Source organism: Anguilla rostrata, chromosome 7 (genome assembly GCF_018555375.3).
Source record: "Anguilla rostrata isolate EN2019 chromosome 7, ASM1855537v3, whole genome shotgun sequence".
Taxonomy (NCBI): domain Eukaryota; kingdom Metazoa; phylum Chordata; class Actinopteri; order Anguilliformes; family Anguillidae; genus Anguilla; species Anguilla rostrata.
This window is the reverse complement of record NC_057939.1, coordinates 10,228,937-10,250,999: the sequence shown is the minus strand read 5'-3', so window position 1 is coordinate 10,250,999 and position 22,063 is coordinate 10,228,937. Positions and strand designations below refer to the sequence as shown.

At 51.0% G+C, this 22,063-nt stretch overlaps 1 protein-coding gene across 2 annotated transcripts in view; it reads right to left on the bottom strand.

The window, feature by feature from the left end:
* Nucleotides 1–22,063, bottom strand: part of tbc1d22a (TBC1 domain family, member 22a) — a 148,090-nt gene that overhangs the window by 49,598 nt on the left and 76,429 nt on the right. For both annotated transcript variants that reach the window (XM_064342721.1, XM_064342720.1), the window contains exon 10: nucleotides 16,071–16,146. In XM_064342721.1, the coding sequence (XP_064198791.1) occupies nucleotides 16,071–16,146 (76 nt within the window). The remainder of the gene's footprint in view (nucleotides 1–16,070; nucleotides 16,147–22,063) is intronic.

Below are 22,063 nucleotides of genomic sequence, written 5' to 3'. Positions count from 1 at the left end.
GTGTGTGTGTGTGTGTGTTTGTGTGAGTGTGTGTTTTTGTGTGTGTGTGTGTATATGTGTTTGTTTGTGTGTGTGTGTGTGTTTGTAATTTTTTTCCATGATGATGTGTGTTGGTGAGTGTGTTGTGTGATACGTGTTTGTGTGTGTGTGTGTGTGTTTGTGTTAGTGTGTATACGTGTTTGTTTGTGTGTGTGTGTGTGTGTGTGTGTGAGTGTGTGTGTGTGTGTGTGTATGTGTGTGTGTGTGTGTATATGTGTGTGTGTGTTTAGATGGTGCTGGCTCAGCAGACTCTCATGCTCATGTAGATGTCATTTGTCCTCGGTAGTGCAGGGAACAGTAACACACTCCAGCTTATTCACAATACCTCAATCAAACGCCTTTCACACAGGAGCCAGACGATGAAATTATACATTTTGAACTACCACCCGGGCTCTGAGTGTCTAAGATTAGCATAATAATCTCCTATAGATCCCTCAAAGCCACATACTGAGATTCAATCTAACGTTCAATCTCTTTCCCACGTTTTTGCAATACACTTTTACGCACATGAAATTGCAATTCATTTATGAAAAAAATGTATATCAACATTTATTTCCAATATAATGCACAGACTACGAATGAACGTATTTGGAATTTTAAAACGTACATTTGTCATGGGCAAACATTTAAAAGCATAAGGAGTTTATTATTTTCCCTCCCCCCCAAATGAATGATTTATGCTTTAACACAGCGTGAAGGGAATGTCAATGCTACGCCACACGAGATGATTATTTCATGGCCGTTCATGATAAAGCAGCTCAGATGCGTTGCGCGCTACGAGTAAACAAACACTGCTCTTCAAGCAGAGAACGGAGGAGGCGAGAACAAGAACAGCAGATCTGAGGAACAGCGAACAACGTGCGACAATGATACCAGTAGGAATCAAGGAGATTAAAACGGATTTTGAAAATTGAATTAAATTCTGTGTGTACAAGCCGCCATCTTTATCAACTGCGGGGAAAAGACAAAGCAAACACGATATTAGCGAGCGGCGTTCGCCGTGCGGGGTGGGAGTGCACTCCGCTAAGACAAAGCAGAAACGGAAGAGAGGGAAACGGAAAAATGCTGGACTGCGCCTGTACCGAGAGAGAGAGAGAGAGAGAAAGGAAGCGGAGGAATGAGAGAAAAGGAGAGCCCTGCTGTCCTGCAGAGAGGACGCTATCCACAAAGAAACTTAATTAAAAACAAATAAACGTTAAAAAACAGCTGGCTCTGTGTTTGATAGATTACAACCACAAAATTATGGGAAGTATTTTTTTTTCTGATGTCAGGAGGTCATTTTGAAGGTCCCAGCATTTAGAAAGGTCAGAAAGAGGCACCGGTGCCCCCCCCTCCTCCATCGGAGCTCCTTCAAGGGGGCAACATCTGGTGAATTTAAACCCTTTCAACTCCCAGAAAGTGGGCAACAGAGGGGCACACTCAGCTAAAGCACCTGTCTTTAGTGCAGTGAAGCACCTCAGACTCCAGATCAACCCAAACCCTTCCTGTGAGTCCCACACACCGCAATTACGATTGGCTGCCCCTCAATTAGGGGAAAAAGGAGGGGAAAAAATCAAAGTGGTGACAGAGTGTGAAGATTCTTCCGTTTCAAACCGGCGAGCTGATTGGTTTAGCAGCAACCAGTCTGATTCCTAGGCGGGCCTAAGACAGCCAAGGATTCAAAGGTGAAAACTTAGATCCCAAAGCACTGTAGCCAAACTGTAATCTTTCCTGTCAAAACTGTTCACTAGAGATTTAGTAACCCCAGCTCTTGTTAACTGGCCTCTTAATAGTGAATAAACGTGACAAACATACAATGAGGAAACGCACCGAACGAACACACCTGACAAACCCAACCCAGCAGGAACAACCGAACGTCCAGACAGAACACGGCGAGGGCGCTTCCGGTACGAGCGCGTCGCCGCCGTGGCTCCGCCCCCGCGGTAAGCGTGACCTTTTGGCGTGCAGACGGCGTTTTGATTGCGAGCGAGCCCGCGTCATAATCGCTATTCCCCGGGAGAGAGAGAGAGAGAGAGAGAGCGAGCGGGCGAGCGGGCCACGGATAAACAAAGAGCTCGCAGCACAACTTCCCACTCTTTAATTAGAGCCCACACACAAGCTTTTACAGGCGCAACAAAAAACCGCTAATTGGACCAGGAGCAACACCGGAGGAGGAAGGGGGGGGCGGGGGGGCGACTAAAAACTATTTTCCAAGAAGCACACACTGTAATAACAGAGTCCCCAGGGAGGCCAACACAATTTAACGGGGCGCGCATAAAAAAACATCACCAGATTTATGTGTTAAGAAATCATTATCGAGATCACAGTAAATGAAGTCTGTAAAAATTATACACACATATATATATATATATAATATAGAAAAAGAAAAAAAGGCATTCTGAGACGTCCTTCATGCTGTTCTTGAGACGGGGAGAGAGAGAGATCTTCCGCCCTGAGAGGAGATGAAATTGTGCAGACGGTGTGAAATACAGAAATGAACGCGCCGGGCTGAGCACGCTCAGACGCTCCCGCCTGAACGCAGAGACGGGTCGCGTCGGGCTCGGCTGCGGCTCGGCCCCGAACGTGCCCCCGCCCCGTACCCGCTCCCCTCCGGCTGCGGGTCGTTCCGCACGGGCGCGGTCCGTCGGGACGGCCGTCGGTCCTCTGCGCGAAATTTAAATGCGCCTGCTTCACAGCTCCATAGCGGGATTTCCATAATAACATGCTAAAGCCACGCAGCGCATTTATTAAGCCCAATACTCACTGTTTGAGCCTTCTGCATGCTGATGAACCTGTGTGTATTCCCATATAAAGGAAAGGACTACTATATATATATATATATATATACACACACACACATACATATATACACACACACACATATATATATATATATACACACACACACATACATATATATAGTGGTGACCAACCCTGTTCCTGGATCTACTGTCCCGTAGGTTTTCACTCCAACCCTAACAAAGCGCACCACCTTCATCAGTGAGAGATCTGTATGGAGCTGCTGATCAGTGGTGAGTCAGGTGTGCCAAATTAAGGGTCGAAATGAAAACCTACATGAAGGCAGATCTCCAGGAACAGGGCTGGTTTACCGCTGGCATGACTGTATAAATAAATAAAGGAAATAAATAAATGATTTTTCCTGGAAAGCCCTGCTAAAGCGGGGGGGCGCTGTGCGCGTAAGCGGCGCAGATTAAGATGAAAAGGCGCTCGCCGCGGGTCGATGGCGAAGCCGCTAATTACGCTTTGTGCCGGTCAGCATGACGCCGACGCCGCCGCCGACACAGCCTGCCGCCGCAGCCTTAAGTGGAGGGGGCCGAACGAGCAGCGACGAGGAGGCCCTCACGAGGATGAAAAGGTTTGGCCGGCTCCGCTCTACCATAGAAACACGCGGCGGGAAAAAGCTCTACCACAGGCGCAACTCCGCCACCGCCACCACCACCACCGCTAACAAACTGAGGGGGGGGGGGGTCAGCAGTTCACTTGTTGGACCAGTCGAGCTTACACGCGTCCTCCGGACACTGAAAACCATAAAGGGTCAGGGGTTGGGAGCGGCCTCTGGTGGTTCTGCTTCTTCGGGGAGACGAAACAACGCTGGCCAGTAATAAGGGCTGTTATGTCTAAGAGGCCGTGACCTCCGAGGTCAACCTCGGGGGTCGTCCGCCGCAGACGCCGGCGCTCAGAATCGACACAGCGGCCGACAGATTCAATATCTGAAATGTCAGGACAGCGTTCCGGAGACCAGAGGAAAAAATATCCTGGGCGGTACAGGAGCCGAGCAAGCTCCCTCCTGGGACCAGACCAAACTCCCGTCTGCTCTCGGCCAATCGCAGCTGCCGACACATGACGCCACTCGTCCGACCTTTCGCTCCAGACGTAGCGCGCATCTCCAGTTCGCGGTCGGCGCTTTAGCGAATGAAAGCTCGCGAGCGCTTCCGGCTGAGCGAGAGAGGACGTTAAAACCCCGCCGATCAGGAGCGCCCGCAGTCTGATCCCCGCCCCACGTGACCCGCCTCCTCCGCATCGAAGGTGACTGCACGCTTTCTTTCTTTCTTTCTCCCCCCTCCCGCTCCGCACGTTCCTCCACTTCTCTCTCTCCCTCCAGTGCATTAATGTTAATAGGGAACAGGCTCATCTCCATGCCCCGGCCCCGCTCGGCTCCGTTTAAAGGCTGTGAAATATGACGCGGGCCGGGGGAGGGCGATGAATCTGGGGCCTGATCGGGAGCAGATAGAGGGGGCCCATCGATCACCGCCTCGCCCCTCCCCCCCCAACCCCCCCGACCCCACCCCCCTCGCCAGCGCGCTCGCTCGCTCGCTTTGTCACCCCCCCCGGCCCGCTGACGTTTTAATGACATGCGTTCGGCGGAAGAACCGTGCCGGGCCGCTCCGAGTCGTCCAGGCCCCGGGCGGGCCACCGCCGCCGCCGCCGCCAGCCCGTTTTTTTAACGACGCGGGCGGAGGGGCGAACGCGTGCCAGGCGCGCTCGAGCGTCCGCCAGCCCAACGTGTTTTATCTTCCCCGCGAAGGGATCCAGACACACCCTGCGAGGGCCAATCAGAGGACGGGATTTACTGCCGCAGTTCCACGCCAGGCCCCGGCAGGACCACGGGCGACCCGGCGATTAATAAAAGCCCGTCAGAGCTCATTAAAAACCATAAAGAGCTTTCTGTCTTCTGAGTAATCTTAGAGACGGATACATTTATACTCAGACCCCACCCCCCACCTTTCAAATGGGACATTTCATATACTTACTGCAGGCAAAGTGGGAGCTAATAGTAAGTATAAATCACAACAATTACTGGAAGCCATTGGTTGAGCCCTATTCCCAGAGCGTGGTGTAGCGCACCAGACAGCTTGTTACTTATATTTCAATTTCAAGGTAGAGTGAAAAATCCCCGCCATTTCGGGCTCGTGACAAAAGCAGCCGGAACAGGAGAAAAAGAATCTTAATGAGGGCTTCCGATGAGCAAGCACATTAGCCAGATGCAAAATGCACAATCGCAGCCAATCAGACTAACGTTGCCACGGTGACTCGCCGGCTTCACCCACTGCCATTATCACCATTAAACAACTATTGATGTAACAAGAAAAGGACAGGTGAAGTGTTTTGGACCCATTAGTCCTGAAAGGGCCTCTATTATAAACGGACTTCCAATAGTTTTGTCGACGAGCACCTACGCATGACACAAGAATCTCAACCCGTTTTTGACATGGAGAGGTATCACTGGACAGCAGAGAGAGAGAGGGAGGAGTCAGCACTGAAAGGAGGAGGAGTCATAACAGCCAGAGAGGAGCATGAGTTTGTATCACAAATAATGGCGCACAAAACGCACACACTTTTTATCACTCTCAACAAAGTAACAAAATCAGGTCTGGGGGGGGAAAAAAAGTTCACATCACAAAGTTCACGTGAAATCGCCCGTGAATACATACAGAAGAGACCAGGAGGAACGGTGACAGTCTACTTCAGTCAGAGACAACCTTGGCTTCTAGTGCACGTTCGCCCTGTGTGAGTTTCCTTTGATTTCTTTCAGGCCCAGAAAAAAACGGCAGCACAAAAGACCTTCCCGGCTTTTAAATTAGCCAGTCAGACACAAAGGCCACCGCGATGTAGGGAAACTGGCACGGAGGTGAGAGGGAGTGTGGCAATGGGAAATCAATGCGACGGAGATCGTTTTGTGTTCCTTTTATCCGATTCATCTGCGACAACATCCAGGTCCTATTGCATCCAGCTCGGCTATAAAGGAGGCTGTGGACTCTCACGGTCAGAGGCAGTGAATGGGCCTTTGCTCTCTCTGTGTCCCGGTGGTTCTTTAAGCCCGGCTGGGAAGAGTTGAGACAGTGCATCGCGGATACAATTCAAAGCGCAGAGATTCAAAGATGCTGTGTGGAAAGAGTACCAGCAGGTTCAGGGTAACTATAGGCCGATTAAATGCTGTGTGTCCCTGCGGCTTGCGGCAAACCCCCCTGATTGGCTAAGGAGGTGGGGTCGACGCTTGACAAAGCCTCCTGATAGGTTAAGGAAGTGGGGTCGACGCTTGGCAACGCTCCTGATTGGCTAAAACAGCCTGTGACAAAGCCCAGGGTGGCGTCTGGAATGAGCCAGGCCTCAGAGCCTCTGTACCACAGCGATCTCCTCACAGAAAAACAGAGAGAGAGAGAGAGCGAGGGAATGAGAAAGAACAAAATAAACAGAGACACAGAGAGAGGGAAAGGGGGGGGGGGCTGCTATTTTCTGCCTTACGCAGGGCGATAAAGAACCTTGTGGGGTTCTGAGCAAACAAGAAATGTGTGCACACACACTCACACACACTCACACACACACACACCACACACACTCACACACACACACACACTCACACCCACACACACACCACACACACACACACACACACACACACACACACACACACACACACACACTACACACACTCACACACACTCACACACTACACACACACACACACACACACACACACACACACACACACTCACACACACACACACACACACACACACACACACACACTCACACACACACTCACACACTCACACACACACACACTCACACACATACACATCGTTTTCATGCCAAAGGGCTGGATATACAAAACAATAGCCAGGACCTGTCTGCCTTAAATGCAGTAAATGGCCCTACTCGCGCAGAACTCAGAGCTGTGCTGCATCTGTTCAGGTAAGGCGTGCGTAATTCAACATGGCGCACAGCGCATTAACAGCGCGATTTAATATCAATTTGGCAGTCAGGTGTGTGGAGAATACATCGGTCACAGCGCAGGCTTCCATCAACGAGACAGAGTAAACAAGGAAAAGCAGAAGACACAGGCCTGGCCTCTCTCCTCCGAGCAGCATGGTGATGTTAGCAGCGCTAATGAAAGAGCGCACAGCATGCCACAGCTCTTACAGTAGCGCTCTGCAGAAATGCTGATCTCTACACTTTACTGCGCACACACCGGCTTTCATATTCCCGCTTATGCCCTGCGCGGGACAGCCACTGTGGCAAAAACCGCTCTGCGATAAATGTGCATTCTTACACATGCATGCACGTGTGCACACCCACCCACACGCACATGCATGTACCCACACAGGCACACAAGCACATATACGCACACACGCGTATGCACCCCCACACACATGCGTGCTTGCGCACACACAAACACAGATGCACACATATGCAAATACTCACATACACATCAGGCGCACGCACATACTCACGTGCACGCACACAAATGAACGCACACACAGGCTCTCCCTCACACACACACACACACACACGCCATTGAAATGTCCTTTAATAAGGCACTGGACCCCCACATGTTGCCAGTGCAGCCTGTACATGTTGTTGCTGCATAGCAGCTCGCCAGTTAATGGAGTTCTACAGGACAAATGCAACACCTCCCTCCTGAGAGAAAGCCAATCAGCTGGTGCTTAATTAAAACGAGTGGAAAACGCTGTCTCAGGCCTCATTACAAAAACACCCCATAGCCGCTACATTAGCTTCCGATGAGGTGGCTGATGATGTCAGCATCATGCTCTTCAGCCCGCTGGGTGCTAGCCATGCGCTACGAACAGGGGGTACCGCCATTTTAGTACCTCACTCTGCCGGACAGAAACGCTTTAACATGAGCTGGAGAGAGTTATGATTGACAGCAACACTGCCTGTTTAAGGGCATTAGAGTGCCCAAACTGCCCCATTACAGAATCGCCTCTCAGCTGCAACACAGCTCTGCTCCCATTCAGCTTCTCTCTCCACTACACTTAACTGCTCACACACGCAGGCCCATGTACACACACACACACACACACACACACACACACAGACAGAGAGTTAAAGAGGACTGGTTGGAAGAAACGTATTTCTTCACAGAGTAAAACGATGCAATACCCTTTGACTAGCCCAAATGTCTAAGTCCTAAATACATGCAAGCAGCTGTCAGCCCTGCAAAAATAAACTCCAAGACAAACTACTCTTCACAAAACCTAGCCTGCTTGCATCATGCATTAGCCAATCAGATGTCAATATGACACGTGGCAATGATGTAACAGGTGTGATAAGAGGCAAAGAGGACGCGGTGTTCCGGATAAAACCATCACATGTACAGGGACACTGACCAATACTGCAGGAGAACAAAACTCTACGAGTTCAGCTTCCTCACAGCATATCTGATTACAGTGGAGTGTCATAATTAAATCCCTGCAGGACAGCAGATGTTCCGGAATTCATGAGTGACCTGTAAGCAAGCTTGTGTGCTTGTTTTAAGCATTAGCGCTATTATAAATGGCATGTGAGCGGACCACACACAGAAGCTCAGTGGACACCGCTGACCCCGACCTCTACCGTGCTTTCTGCCAAACCGTGTTACAATCCAGCTGATCTCTGCTCATTAAAGGTGACTGCTGTGGAGAAATTATGATTTTTCAATTTTGTGTTCTTCAGAATTAACAAAAATAGAGTCACTCTGATATTAATCTAAAATCACTGGGGGCTGCAGATGTCCTGGTATTAATCTAACGTCACCTACAACTACGGACACTCTGACATTGATCTAATGGACAAGACACACCCTTGGCATCAATCTGTCACCGAATGTAGGACTACGCACACATCATGAAATAAATCTAATGTCACCTAGAACTGCAGATAATCTAAGGTCACCAAGGGCTGTGGACATCCTAAAATGAATCTAAGGTTACTAAGGGCAACAGACACCCTGATATTCATCTAATGTCAGTAAGGACGACAGACACTAATATTAATCTAATACCACTACAGACTACGGAAACTCCCTGGCTGTTAATTTACTATGAACTCGCGCCACACCCTGACACCCTGCTATTAATCTAATCTCACCTAGGATCAGCTACACCTGGACATTAATCTAATGTCACCAAGGACTACAGCCACCCAGATAATAATCATACCTCACAAAGGACTAGACAGCAGCCACCGTGATATTAATCAGGCCTGTCACCTGTGACCACTCACACTCTCCACGGCAACATGAGAGCCATTTAAGATCACATAATATCTCTGACCTGCACCCCATTGGTCAATAACTCAGAAGGCCGGGGCCGGTAACCATGGACCCGGGAATGAACCGAAGCCATTGGGTGAAAGTGTGGGCTCTTCCCCAAGCCCCGGGGACGGCAGACAAGGGGGGGCTCGCGATGAGCCCGACATCGCTCTCATCGCCAATGAGTCAAATAAACGGAGGCGCTGCCGAAATCCACACCGCCGGCCCGGAGGGATTAGGGCCAGACAAACTGCCTGCTGGTCATTTGTCACCTTGGAGACAGGGGCAGCAATAAGCAAGCGGCAACAGCGATGGAGAGAGGTTAGACACCAGCATTACACCAGTATTACACCTGTCTCTCAGGGATGATGGATCGTACCAGGCAAACAGTAACCCGTTTCTCAGTGAAATACCGGAATTATACCAGAGAGCTGCCTGTCAAGTAAGACACCTGTATTAAACCTGACAAACAGCGACCATTCACTCAGGTGAGATACCTGTATAATACTAAACTCACATTGACCAGTCTTTCAGGAGAGATACCTGTATAATACCAAACTCACAGTGACCTGTCTCTCAGGAGAGATACCTGTATAATACTAAACTCACAGTGACCTGTCTGTCAGGTGAGACACCTGTATAATACCAAACTCACAGTGACCTGTCTCTCAGGAGAGATACCTGTATAATACCAAACTCACAGTGACCTGTCTCTCAGGAGAGATACCTGTATAATACCAAACTCACAGTGACCTGTCTGTCAGGTGAGATACCTGTATAATACTAAACTCACAGTGACCTGTCTCTCAGGAGAGATACCTGTATAATACCAAACTCACAGTGACCTGTCTCTCAGGAGAGATACCTGTATAATACCAAACTCACAGTGACCTGTCTTCAGGGAGATACCTGTATAATACCAAACTCACAGTGACCTGTCTCTCAGGAGAGATACCTGTATAATACCAAACTCACAGTGACCTGTCTGTCAGGTGAGATACCTGTATAATACTAAACTCACAGTGACCTGTCTCTCAGGAGAGATACCTGTATAATACCAAACTCACAGTGACCTGTCTCTCAGGAGAGATACCTTATAATACCAAACTCACAGTGACTGTGCTCTCAGGAGAGATACTGTATAATACCAAACTCACAGTGACCTGTCTGTCAGGTGAGATACCTGTATAATACCAAACTCACAGTGACCTGTCTCTCAGGAGAGATACCTGTATAATACCAAACTCACAGTGACCTGTCTCTCAGGAGAGATACCTGTATAATACCAAACTCACAGTGACCTGTCTCTCAGGAGAGATACCTGTATAATACCAAACTCACAGTGACCTGTCTCTCAGGAGAGATACCTGTATAATACCAAACTCACAGTGACCTGTCTCTTCAGGTAGATACTGTATAATACCAAACTCACAGTGACCTGTCTCTCAGGTAGATACTGTATAATACAAACTCACAGTGACCTGTCTCTCAGGAGAGATACCTGTATAATACCAAACTCACAGTGACCTGTCTCTCAGGAGAGATACCTGTATAATACCAAACTCACAGTGACCTGTCTCTCAGGTTAGATACCTGTATACCACCATCTATCTGAGATAGAGACTTTGTGTATGTGCGTGCATGCATGCGTGCGTGCGTGCGTGCGTGAGAGAGAGAGAGTCTGTGTGTGTGCGTGCATGCATGCGTGCATATGTGTGTGTGCATGTGCGTGTGTGTCCGTGTGTGTGTGGGCCTGCTCGTAAGCGAGCATAAGAGCACGTTTGTTCCCCTCTCTGTGTGAGACTGCTTCCAGCACACTTCCTGCTCTGCTCCCCGTCCTGTCGCAGGCCCTGTTTAGCAGTCTTTGGGGGACAGCTGTCATGTTGCGCCGAAGTGTTGGGACCTGGCACGACAAATAAGGTCCTTCCTGTCACCTGACAGAGAAGAGCCATATGGCTGAGGACACACGAGTCCATTACAGGCGCATGTTTAAACACCGGAATGCTACACGAGCAACGCTGATTAGAGCACGTCTCCGTGGCAACCAAGACCCTCGGTCCCAAACCTGCGCAGGTCCGCGAGAGAACTGAGGGACGAGAAGATAGCACCCCCCCTCCCCTCCCCTCCCCGCCACCCCACCCCCGCCATCCCCCCCGTAGAAGCACAGAGACAGGCAGTCGCGTAGGTAACGCAAACGCTTAGATTTATGAAAAGACACAAGGATTGATTTATCCTGCCTGCGTCCTATTATAGCAGCGAATGAGATGTAAAACACAGCGCTGCTCTGGATATAGCTGAAGTCTGATTAAAGCTGACATTGTACATTGTTACAGGGAGGCAATTTAAAAATAATAGGCAAGTAATCCACTGTTCGGATGAAGTCTCCAAAGCAAGGAACGGCCCCCTTGAGTGACTTAAAAATAACCACCACTCAAACTCAATTTCACAGGGGACAATTTCACAGGGAGCGTTTAACATAAAGAGTAGCAAGTGGGACTGAGACACAACAATAGCAAGATGAAGAAAGGGGGATAGATATTAAGCGGGCGGGACAATAAAAGATGGAGATAGAGGAAGGTAGAGAGATAAGGAGAGATAAGAACATGAGATTAGTGGGAAAGAGTGAGAGAGAGAGAAAGAAACAGGCAAGAGCCGAATGAAACATCATCGAGCTACCGTGGGGGTAGATATTCTGACTTTGTTCCATTTCCTCCAGGAAAGGGCCTAAGAGGTCACATCCCATCACCCCGTTCCCCTGTTAGGGAAACCCCACCAACATGGCTGACACGCCATTACAAAACTGAGAAAGACACGATCATCGTTCTCGTTTTCTGCTCAATACTGCTGTGCCTTCACTGACATCAGAACCAAGTGAACCTGGATTCCATTATTTCCAGGCATGCTGTATGCTCTGAACAACTTCACGGAACTAAACGATTGATGATGCAGTTCAGGTGCGGACACTTTGTTACACGCTACCTCCTGCTGGAGGGCAAGGAACCTGACGCTCTTAGGCTATGACCTGAGGCCTAACGCCTGCTCGTCAGCTTTTAGAAACTTCCGGAATGCCAGCCCGGCCCCCCCAGCCCGCCCCCGCCCGCCCGCCCAGCGACGAGCCTCGTCTCCGGGAGCGACCGTGTGGCCTCGAGCGCCTGCGGTGACAGGAACCGTCGCGCGAACCTAATTGCCGAATCTGCTTCAATTAGCTGATAAATGAAGCGGTGATCAGGCGTGAAAACCGCCAAATGTTCAACAGCTGCAGGCCCCCCCTTCTCCAGGACCCGTCTCTGAACTTCCCTGGCAGGACCGCCCCGTCTCCAGCTCTCCGATTGGGCACTGATTAAGCGGCCCGGCTCCCCCGAACGGAGGGCGAGGGAGCGGCCGCGTCCCCCCTGAAGGACGTCGGGGGGGGGGGGGGGGGGGGTGTGCGGCCAGGGCGGGCGCGTGACCGGTACCGAGTCACGGCTCCTGTCTCTTAAACGCGCTCCGACTCGCGTCCTGCAAGCCCCAGACGCCGCGCGGGATGCGCCACCGAGGCGAGGGGAGGGAAACCGGGGGCGGGCCAAAGAAAGAGACCGCCCACACTGCAGGACCCCGTTTAGAACGAGCCGCTTTAACGCAGGTCAGTTACACATTAATCTAACACAACACACGGGGCGAGGTGAGCGCGCTCCCTCTGCGACGGGCGCAGCCGTGTGCCAACTCCGCGCCCGAGGCGTGCCATGTTTACCCAGCTGGTGCTGCCAGACAGCAGGTTAACTGACTGGCCAGAGGGGGCGCTATTTTGTAACCTGTTTCCCTGTTCACTGAAAGCAGTTGTTTAAGAAGATGCCTCAGTCTACTCATCGTCTTCCACATGCAGTTCTTCCCATTCTTGACAGCAGTTGGACCCCAAACTGAATTTAGCCCGCTGGTCAAGGCTACTGGAGAGAAGGAAAGAGCCCTATGGGTTCTGAAAGAGCTCGCAGTTTTTGAAATGGAAAGTAATCTTTTAACCGTTTGTAAGGTGGTAAAAAGACATCTAATGTCAATTTTAAAAGAGACAGCCCATACAGATTCAGTCTGTTTGTTTTTTTGACAACAACCAAGAAATGTATGTGCATTTGCCCAGAGAGAACTCAGAACAGGTATTCCGTACCGCTGTTTGGTATTCCCAGAAGAACAGAACCTCAAGGAGAATGCTTAAAATGGAGTCCTAACAGGAAACAGCCTACAATGCTACAGCATGTCGTTCCTCTTGCTTCATATTAAGCCTATAAGCCTAATTATTTTTATTTGCTTTACACTAATGCAATTATCTCCATTCATTTATTTTGCAACTGCCGCAGGCAGAAAGTGTCTCATTTTAATAAATTCGATAAAAGGCCGTTTCTTAGGGAAACGCTGGACGAACATGCTTGAGCAGTAACCTAATGAATAATGCCGAGGGTGGTAATGACCGTTTTAAATGCCGTTAGTGGGCCACACAGCCAAACAGAAACAAAGACAGAGGTCAGGAGCCGCATCTACTGGCTCCATATGTAACTGCATAGAAAACAATTACAGAAAACTGTGTTTGAATAGACTGCTACAGTAATTACTTTTGTCATTGTTTTCGCACAACCCCCTGACAGTAGCACCATTCACTGCAGCGATTTCGCTTCACGATTATTCATTAACCCTAATTTCTCAATCGTGACAGCCCGGGCCTAGTTGGTCCTTCAAAATGACCTAGCAGAGCAGAAATACTGCTTCAGTTCCTGAGAACTTTGGAATCAGTCTCCAAAATGCAGACCTGTTCGGGAGCGGGAGAGAAACACACCCTAAACGCAGAGGTATCAGTGGATAATTTCACCTTTGTGAATCACTGATTCATACAGTTTACATTTTAACTTCCACCTGCAGTACCGCCCAACAGCTCTCCATTCATACAGATAACGATTTAGCTCCAAAAATGGAAAATGGGAACCAAACTGAAAATAAAATGACTGGGATTCTGAACACGCAGACGGGTAATTCTACATAAATGACAGAAGTGAGTAAACGATTGAGCGCTGCGCTCAGTCTGAGGAGCACACCGCATTAAAAGCACATTAAACTGCGCTAAGCGTTTTCGGGGAGACACTTGGCTACCTCAGCCCTCCATTGTCCCGTCGTCTCAAAGCTTCTACAGACGCCGACTCCCCAGAAGAGCCGGCAAACGCCCGGGCATGAGCGGCAAGCTAACGACCGCAAACATCGCCCTGACAACAATCTACCAGAGAGGCCCACTTCTGACAGAGAGAAAGATTGAGTGAAAAAGAGTGAAAGAACCAGGGAACTGAAAAAAAAAAAAAAAAAACACTTGTGGTTTCTTATTCTATGAGGTGAAATGAGGTGAAAGTCTAGATCATTTCGAGCTGAGACCAAAGGCAGGCGCCTCAGAAATGCCATGTACACCCAGACGAATCGCAAAAAAATGTAACAAAGCCTGACGTTTTCTTTTTCAGATTGCTACCCAGTGCGGATTTATGTTGTTTTTTTTTCGCCCTGTCTTTGAGTTCTGCGTTCTCAGACTTCCCAGACGTAGGTGTGCTGCGCACGCACATCGAGGCATCAGAGACCAGCGAGGAGCCTGCTGATCGCTGCCACGCCAGCGGGAAGCTCCGCCTCGCCGCCACAACCAAAGATCAGTGGATCTCCGCGGGACTCCCAAAACGCTCCCCCCCCCCTCCATTAGACCAGCCCCGACAGACGACACACACACACACCGTTCGCATAAAAGCGGAACGAACGCAAAAACATGTATCCGCCGCTGAAATTGTTCCGATTACGGTAACAGTGGTTCGCAGTGCAGCGCGGGCGCGTTAGCGTTTAGCTAGGAGCGGAACTCCTTTGAAACTCTTCTTTTCAAATACCAATTGTTCTCTCTCCCGCCGGTTCGTTTGCAGACACTTAGCCGACCCCATTTGAATGCACAAAATGAGACGCGCTGCACATTCCTGCACGGGAATATATACAGAAAAATACTACATGACAGGACTTTCAAAGCCCTAAAACGTGAAGGATAGAGGAGAACAAGTTTGCTTACAAAGGATTGAAGATAATAAGATAGGTTCATTAAAATTCTATTCTCCAGTTTAATGTGCTATATTAGATCGTGAAATATCTATTTTGGAACACTAAAACAAATATGCTAACAGTTAAGGTAAATATTTTCGGTGCTTCTGCAAGACGTGACAGAGAAACAGTGTGTGCAACGTTCTTCTTAATCATGCACTACCAGGAATAATTTTCTGCACTTCTTTTTTCTGCAAGGTTGAGCAAGAACACACCGGTTCAGCGTTACATAACCGCAGAAAGAGAACGGCAGCCCAGGATTTCTGGAGGGGAGAAGAAAATTCAACCGGCGACCTTAATAAAAAATAAAAAAACCACATTTAAGGTTCTCCAGAATGTTTAAACAACCCCTTCAAACAGCCGGCCCCGCCGCCTTCCCGGAGAAAGGTTACAGACGAGTAACACAGAAAGCAAAAGGAGGGGGAAGAAAAAGCCGAAAACAGAGAGCGGAGCCTCAGAACCCACTCGACGGCTGAGTGAAGCGCGGAGAGAAAACAAAGCCGGAGAAAAACAAGACGGCTGGCGTGGAGAAAGGCGGCTCATGAATACCCGCAGCGCCCCCCCCCCGCCCCCCCGCCCCACCCCACCCCCAAATTAAAACAATCATTGAGCTTAATGCAGGCTGAGGGCTGGCTGGGCCCGCGCCGGACCGCCGCTCCGCCTCGCAGAAATTGCCATTGAATTTTGATTATGGGGCCTTAATAAAAAGTAATGAGAGAGGCCCACGCTCCAATGCCTCTCCCCCAAACTGCAGCCGGCGGCCGCGCCCGCGCCGCAAAGGGCCCAGCTCACCGGGGGCCTGGCGCGTGTGACCGGGGGCGCCCCCGGCCCGCAGGTGAGGAGGGGGGGAGGCGGGGGGGCTGACCCGCTGAACGGAGGGGACGCTCGTCCGGAAAGGGCGGGGTCGGCCGCTCGTACTCACCGTCGATCCGGCTAACCAGCTCCTCCAGAGCGCGCACCTTCCTCTGGATCCCCGGCTGGGCGAAGGTGTAGTTGTCCTTGGGAGAGGAGAGGAGAGGAGAGAAGAGAGGAGAGTTACTGGGATGAAACGCCTCCTTCCGGGCCTGGGGTGGCCTTTCGGGTGCCTGTGCGTTCCAGAGCGTACCAGAGCGACGCGCCTCCTTCTCAAACAAAAACAAAACAACAACCTTCAGAGACTCTGCGTTCATCCTGGTTTTAATTCATGGCCTCTCTCCGTCAGTCCGTTTCCCGTTTTATATCAGAGCATCTCCGGTCCCTCTCTGCAGTCTCAGACACGCCCCTCCCTCCTTCTTCCCAGCTGACAATTGGATTTCACACTCAAGAATTAATGTGAAATGGAGAATTAAGAATCTCACAGCCAGGGACGTCTCGCCCCAACCCTTGCATCACCAAAACAAACTTCCGCTCTGGCTTTTTATTTTCCTCCTTTATATTTTTGGCAGAGAGCGACTCTTTTCACAGGTGACCTTGAAACAGGCTCTAACAGGGGGGACCAGCCCTACCCAACTTCACGTATTTTCATTAGTCTTCTCAGCTAAAAATAAGCCTGATTGGAAGATAAATGACAGATGATTCTCGAGAATTAAAATTAGCATTTGGAAAATAAATTACATTTGAATATAAAATTACCTACAAACTTTATGCTACGCTAATCAGAAGCAAACACGACCCCATGCGTTCTCCCTACTGTAAGGAGGAAAAAGACTCCCTCTCGCGCACACCTATTCTGAGCATGCCCAGACGCTTCAGAACACCGTCACGCATCTTGCATTCCAGACATTTAGCACTCTCAGACACTCTTATCCAGAGCGACTTATACAGCATGCATTCTTTTTACTGGCAATCCATTTATACAACTGGGTATTTACTGAAGCAATTCAGGTTAAGCACCTCGCTCAAGGGTACAGTGGCGTTCCCATCTGGGGACTGATCCCACAACATCATCAGCTGTTGCAAACCCGGCTTCCTACCCACGATGCTACACTGCCACCCCAGTTAAAAGTGAAACGGAGGGAACTCTGGGATTAAATATGGGCATTAGATGAAATGAGTGAAAATTCTGCGGCATTCAGCAGCACTGGTTATAGTGTAAGTATACCTGGAGGAGAGTTCTCCACGCTTTCTCTATGGGATCCAGTAATTTATAGCACACAGTTCCCAGCGGAGGGGCTGTATTATGATTTGAAAAACGCCTCGGAGGATTTTATGGGACATTCATCCGCGGTATTTTGTTTGATAGGCCATGAACTGACAGTCATGTGATGTGGCTTCGAGGAACGGCTAGTCCAGGCTAGAGGCAGAGGCTTGATTTTCAGGGACTGGGCATTTTTACGCTAGTTTCCTGCATTAGTTATGCAATTATTGATTTCATGCTTTTTTGTCACGCTCGTAACTGCTAAGTAATTGATTTGTTTCTCTGCGTTTTATCCATTTGTCTCTGTGGAACTGTGGACATTTGTAAGGGGAAACGGTCAATAAAATCTTTGAGCAAAAAAGGCCTTTTACATGATGAGCACAGAGGGCAGAATAATGCCTAATTGGGTGATTCTGCGTTTTAAAACCTCACTGAGAGCAGCCGTAAATCCCTCCTCTGTATTCACGGGGCGACCTTGGTCACCCATCCACACAGGTGCACTGCCCTGAAAAGCACATCACTCCTTATCCCCAAACCGCTCGGGCCTCACAGGAGCTTCTGCCCCCCCCACCTCCCCTCCTGTCCTGCCTTTGTGACAGCGTGCCCTTGGACCGTCAGCCCAGACCTGGGTGCACCCCCCCCTACTTCCTCCCACCCCAGTTCCACCCAGCTGTAAAATTAAACTCGGTGAGCTCCCCCCACCCCCCCCTCTCTGAGCGGGGCGGTACGGAGCCTCGCGCCACACCGACGGGGTGCTGCCAGACCAGAGGGATTGTGGGTAATCTACCAGGCGGTCGCGTGCTCCGAGGTCACGGGGAGCGACGCGGTGCGTTGTGGGTAAATTACGGGGCGGGCTCAGGGAACACTGGCGGCAGCCAAGCGGGTCGCACCGCCGTCCCCCCGTCACTTCATCACCGAAACCACGGAAACGAGGACAAACGCAAACTCAGCAAATTCTGCGGCGCAGTCGCCAATTCCACCTGAACACATTTACAGGCACACAGCCACTTATTAAAGAGTAATCACGATCGACTGAGCTCCCCCCCATCCACCCCCCCCACGGCTACGTGCGGCGAATGGCGAGCAGGGCAATTAGGCGATAATATTCAGCTTAATCCTCTGACCCAGAGTGCGGTGTTATTACTCTCTCCAGTGGAGAGCCGGCCCCTCCGACCAACCGGGGCAGCGCGCAGCACGGGAAGGGGCGTGGCCGCCCGGGTTCGAGTGCTCGGACCGTGGGAAAAAAGAACACGAGCGACCGGCTACAGGGTTAAAGGGCCGCGGCGCGCCGGGCGTCCCAGGAACGGGCCGGGCATCGAAACAGAGAAGCGGCGGCAGGGAGGGAGCACCGAAAGCCTGGAGCGATGAATCATAACGCTCCCCCGCTCGACACAAAGGCAGAAGACGCGGATATCGATAAACAATAGCGCTGATGGCGGCTCGTATTTCAGGGCGATTACGCGAGCGGCGCGCGGAGCGGGGCGGGGGCGGCCTCCGAACGGCACGCCGATCGAGTGGGCGGAGCCCCGGTGAGAGCTCGCGGGTCACCGTGTGGGGAAAAGCGTGTGTGCGTGTGTGTGTGTGTGTGTGCCTGGGGAGGACAGATGCACCGCCAGTGCGTGTGTGTGCCTGAGACAAGGGAGTGTGTGTCTGTGAGTGTGTGTGTGTGTGTGTGCGTGCGCATGTGCATGCACGTGAGTGTGCGCCCGCCCGTCTGCTTGCGTGGGTTACAAATTGGGTCATCTTAATAAAGAATAAAGCATCCTTCAACTTCAGAGAGAATTCAAGACACAAAGAATAAATGTCACCTTGGTACCCTTACTGAAAATAACAGACAGGAAGTGTATCACGGCAACCTGGAGAACATCACGCGCAAAACCCTTCATTATAACCTTCGTTTATGAAGGGAAAATGACTCATTTATTCAGTCTAAAGAAGGCACCCTTTCAGGAAATGAAGTGGCTCATGGCCCATGTAGCAACTTGAAGCCATGAAGAAAAGCTTCTACTAATCCACCTGAATTTGCAGTTAGAGCAATCAAACACAATGGGTAGTCCATGATGGAGTAAACAGGACTTGACATAATTAAAGTGCCGTTTTGCCTTTTAATTCTTTCTCCTTTTATTATTATGCTTTTTTTTAACTATTATTATTATTATTTACAATGATTATTTATTTTTTACTATTATTATAATGTGTTACTATTATTATGGTCTAAGAGAAGAGCTGATTCCCAACTGTGTTTGCATGTAGATTCATTTGGATTTATGCTGGCGCAGTGTGGACTTTCCCAGAGAGGGACTCTCTCTCTCTCTCTCTCTTTTTCTCCTTCCCTCTGTTCTCTCGCTCAGTCAAATTCTGTTCTTTCCCCCCTCTCAATCGCTCTCTCTGTTCTTTCTCCCTGTCTCTCCTTCGCTCCCTACCAGCTCTCCATTGCCCGCTCTGTTCTCTCCCTCTCTCTTCATCACTCTCTCTGTTATCTCTCCCACTCCCTCACTCTCTCTCTCTCTAATAAACAAAGGAAGGAAAGTGGACTCACTCACAGCACATCACTCTGTGAGCCTCATCTCTCAGCCCAAAGCAGCCCACAGCAGAGGAGCACATCCACAGCATCCCCGCCGCCACCTGTCCAGCCTGCACCGTCACCGCAGCAACCTGGGCGTGGCCCCTCCGAACCCCACCAAAGACCCGGGGGGGGGGGGGCCAGGCGCGCAGAGACGCTTCTCACGCGCTCGCACCTGCGGCGGCCGACGCGTCTCGGTTTGGGGACGGCGATTGATGGGTCCTGATGCGGAGCGCCCGGCCGCGGCGCCAGGTGTTTTATGGACTAGCGCTTTTCATTACGCCCGTCCGACTGACGGCTCTCCTATTTATTTATTTACCCGTTTACTTATTCATCCGTTCTGAAGCTCCTGCTCCCTCCTGCTATCCCTTGGACCCTTAATGCGATTCCCTGCTAAATTACAGCCCAGGGTCAGACTTAAGTGAGCATTAAGCCTTCCCATAGGCTGCTGTAATTCCATCGGCCGTCTTAAAGCTGCTTCAGATAGGCTGCCCGTCCTGCTTAATGCAGGCTCCAGCGGTGAGCACCGGCAGCAGTAAATACCCTGGACACCCAATGATTTCCATTAACCCCGCGCCCCCCCCGAGCGCTACGCACTGAATACATCTGCCCCGTCTGAGTCATGTGACCCAGGAAAGGGCTGCCCCGGCCTACGGGCCCCGGCCTGGCTGATCTTTGGCCTCTCGATCGGGGCGCCGAGCACAGGCTGGGGCGTCGAGCTTTCAAGTGGTGGGGGGGGCATGGGGGGGGGGGCGGGTCGGGGGATGGGTGGAAACGGTCAGTATTTCTGCTCAAGGCCATGCGCTCTGTTTTCCGTGTGTTAAACAGGCCCCGCTAAGCGGGCCTGGGGGGGCACTGGGGCCGAAGGCTTAATTACGCGCGGTGGAAAGGGCCGGAGGGGCCTCTGATCCGCTCGCCTCGGGGCCCAAAGGGCGCGGCCCCCACGGGCTCCGCCTGCACCTGAGTAACACCCGGAACGAGACGAGCGCCGACTCCAAACGAGGAGCGCGTGGTTACGGAGCCGGTGGGGGGGCGAAGAAACGAGCGGACCCCCCCCCAACCCCCCACCCCCACCCCGCAGGACCCCGGCTGCAGGTCAAGGCGCTGCACAGCTGCCCCGTGCGCTAACGGCGCCGTCTCGACCCTCGTGCTGACGGCGCTCGCAGAACAGCGGGTGCGCCGCACACCAGCCCTCAGCACACGCGGGTTCCGCAAAGACACGCACCGTGACTCACAACGCTGGAGGCTTTCCCCGTCTCCTTTTATTTATTCCTTTTATCCTTTTTACAAAGTTTACGAGCAGCGACTGCGCTGCACCGCACATGGAGGAGAGGGCGGGAGACGACATCCTTCCCTGAGCAGGGGGCGGGAGAGGTTGGCACGGAAACAGAAAAGACACGAGAACGGAGATGGACACCAGTATCGGTTACACTGATGTGAAGGGGCGACGTGGCCCATGAACACCGTGTTCTTGTTCTGATGGGGGGGCTGGGCTCCCAAACAGCTGCCTGTCTGCAATCCCTGACCCTGCTCCCTCAGCAAGCCTGTTATCAGAGAAAATCCGCCTGAGCCCCTCGTCTCCATGTGCAAACAATCACGGATCATGTACTTATCTCCCAGACATCTCAAAGTCACTGTCAGAGATGACACAACAATGATGCTCCACCGCCTCCCCCCCCCCCCCCCCCCCCCACTCTCTCTGCTTTTGATCACTTAGCAGATTCTGTCCGTGTGTGCATGCATACGTGTGTGCGCGTGTATGTGTGCGCATGCATATGTGTGTTTGCGTGCGCGCATGCAAGTGTGCATGCATGCGTGCCTATTAATGTTCATGTGTATGTATGTGTGTGGGTTTGTGTGCGTGCCTGTGTGCGTGTCCTAATGCGCGACTGTATGTGCGTGTGCTAATGTGTGTGGTGTCTATGTGTATGTGTGTCTGCTTTCAGATGGAACTCTGAGCTCACTAATCTGATGAGAGAATGAGCCCAGTCTATAATGGGAAGGTGAAGTGATGCAGTCTGTTCTCCCTCTGAACACAGAGGGCCCCAGGGCCCCAGTCGGCTCCCACTGGCCCCCGCTTGAGCGGCAAGTCACTCCCGCTATACTCAGTGTACCCTGTTAGTGTAAACCCCGCCCACTGCGGCCTGACTGTGGGGCTCGAGGATGAGGAGAGAGAGAGAAAGGGAGGGAGGGAGAGAGGGAGAGACACAGAGACAGATACAGAGAGGATAAGAGA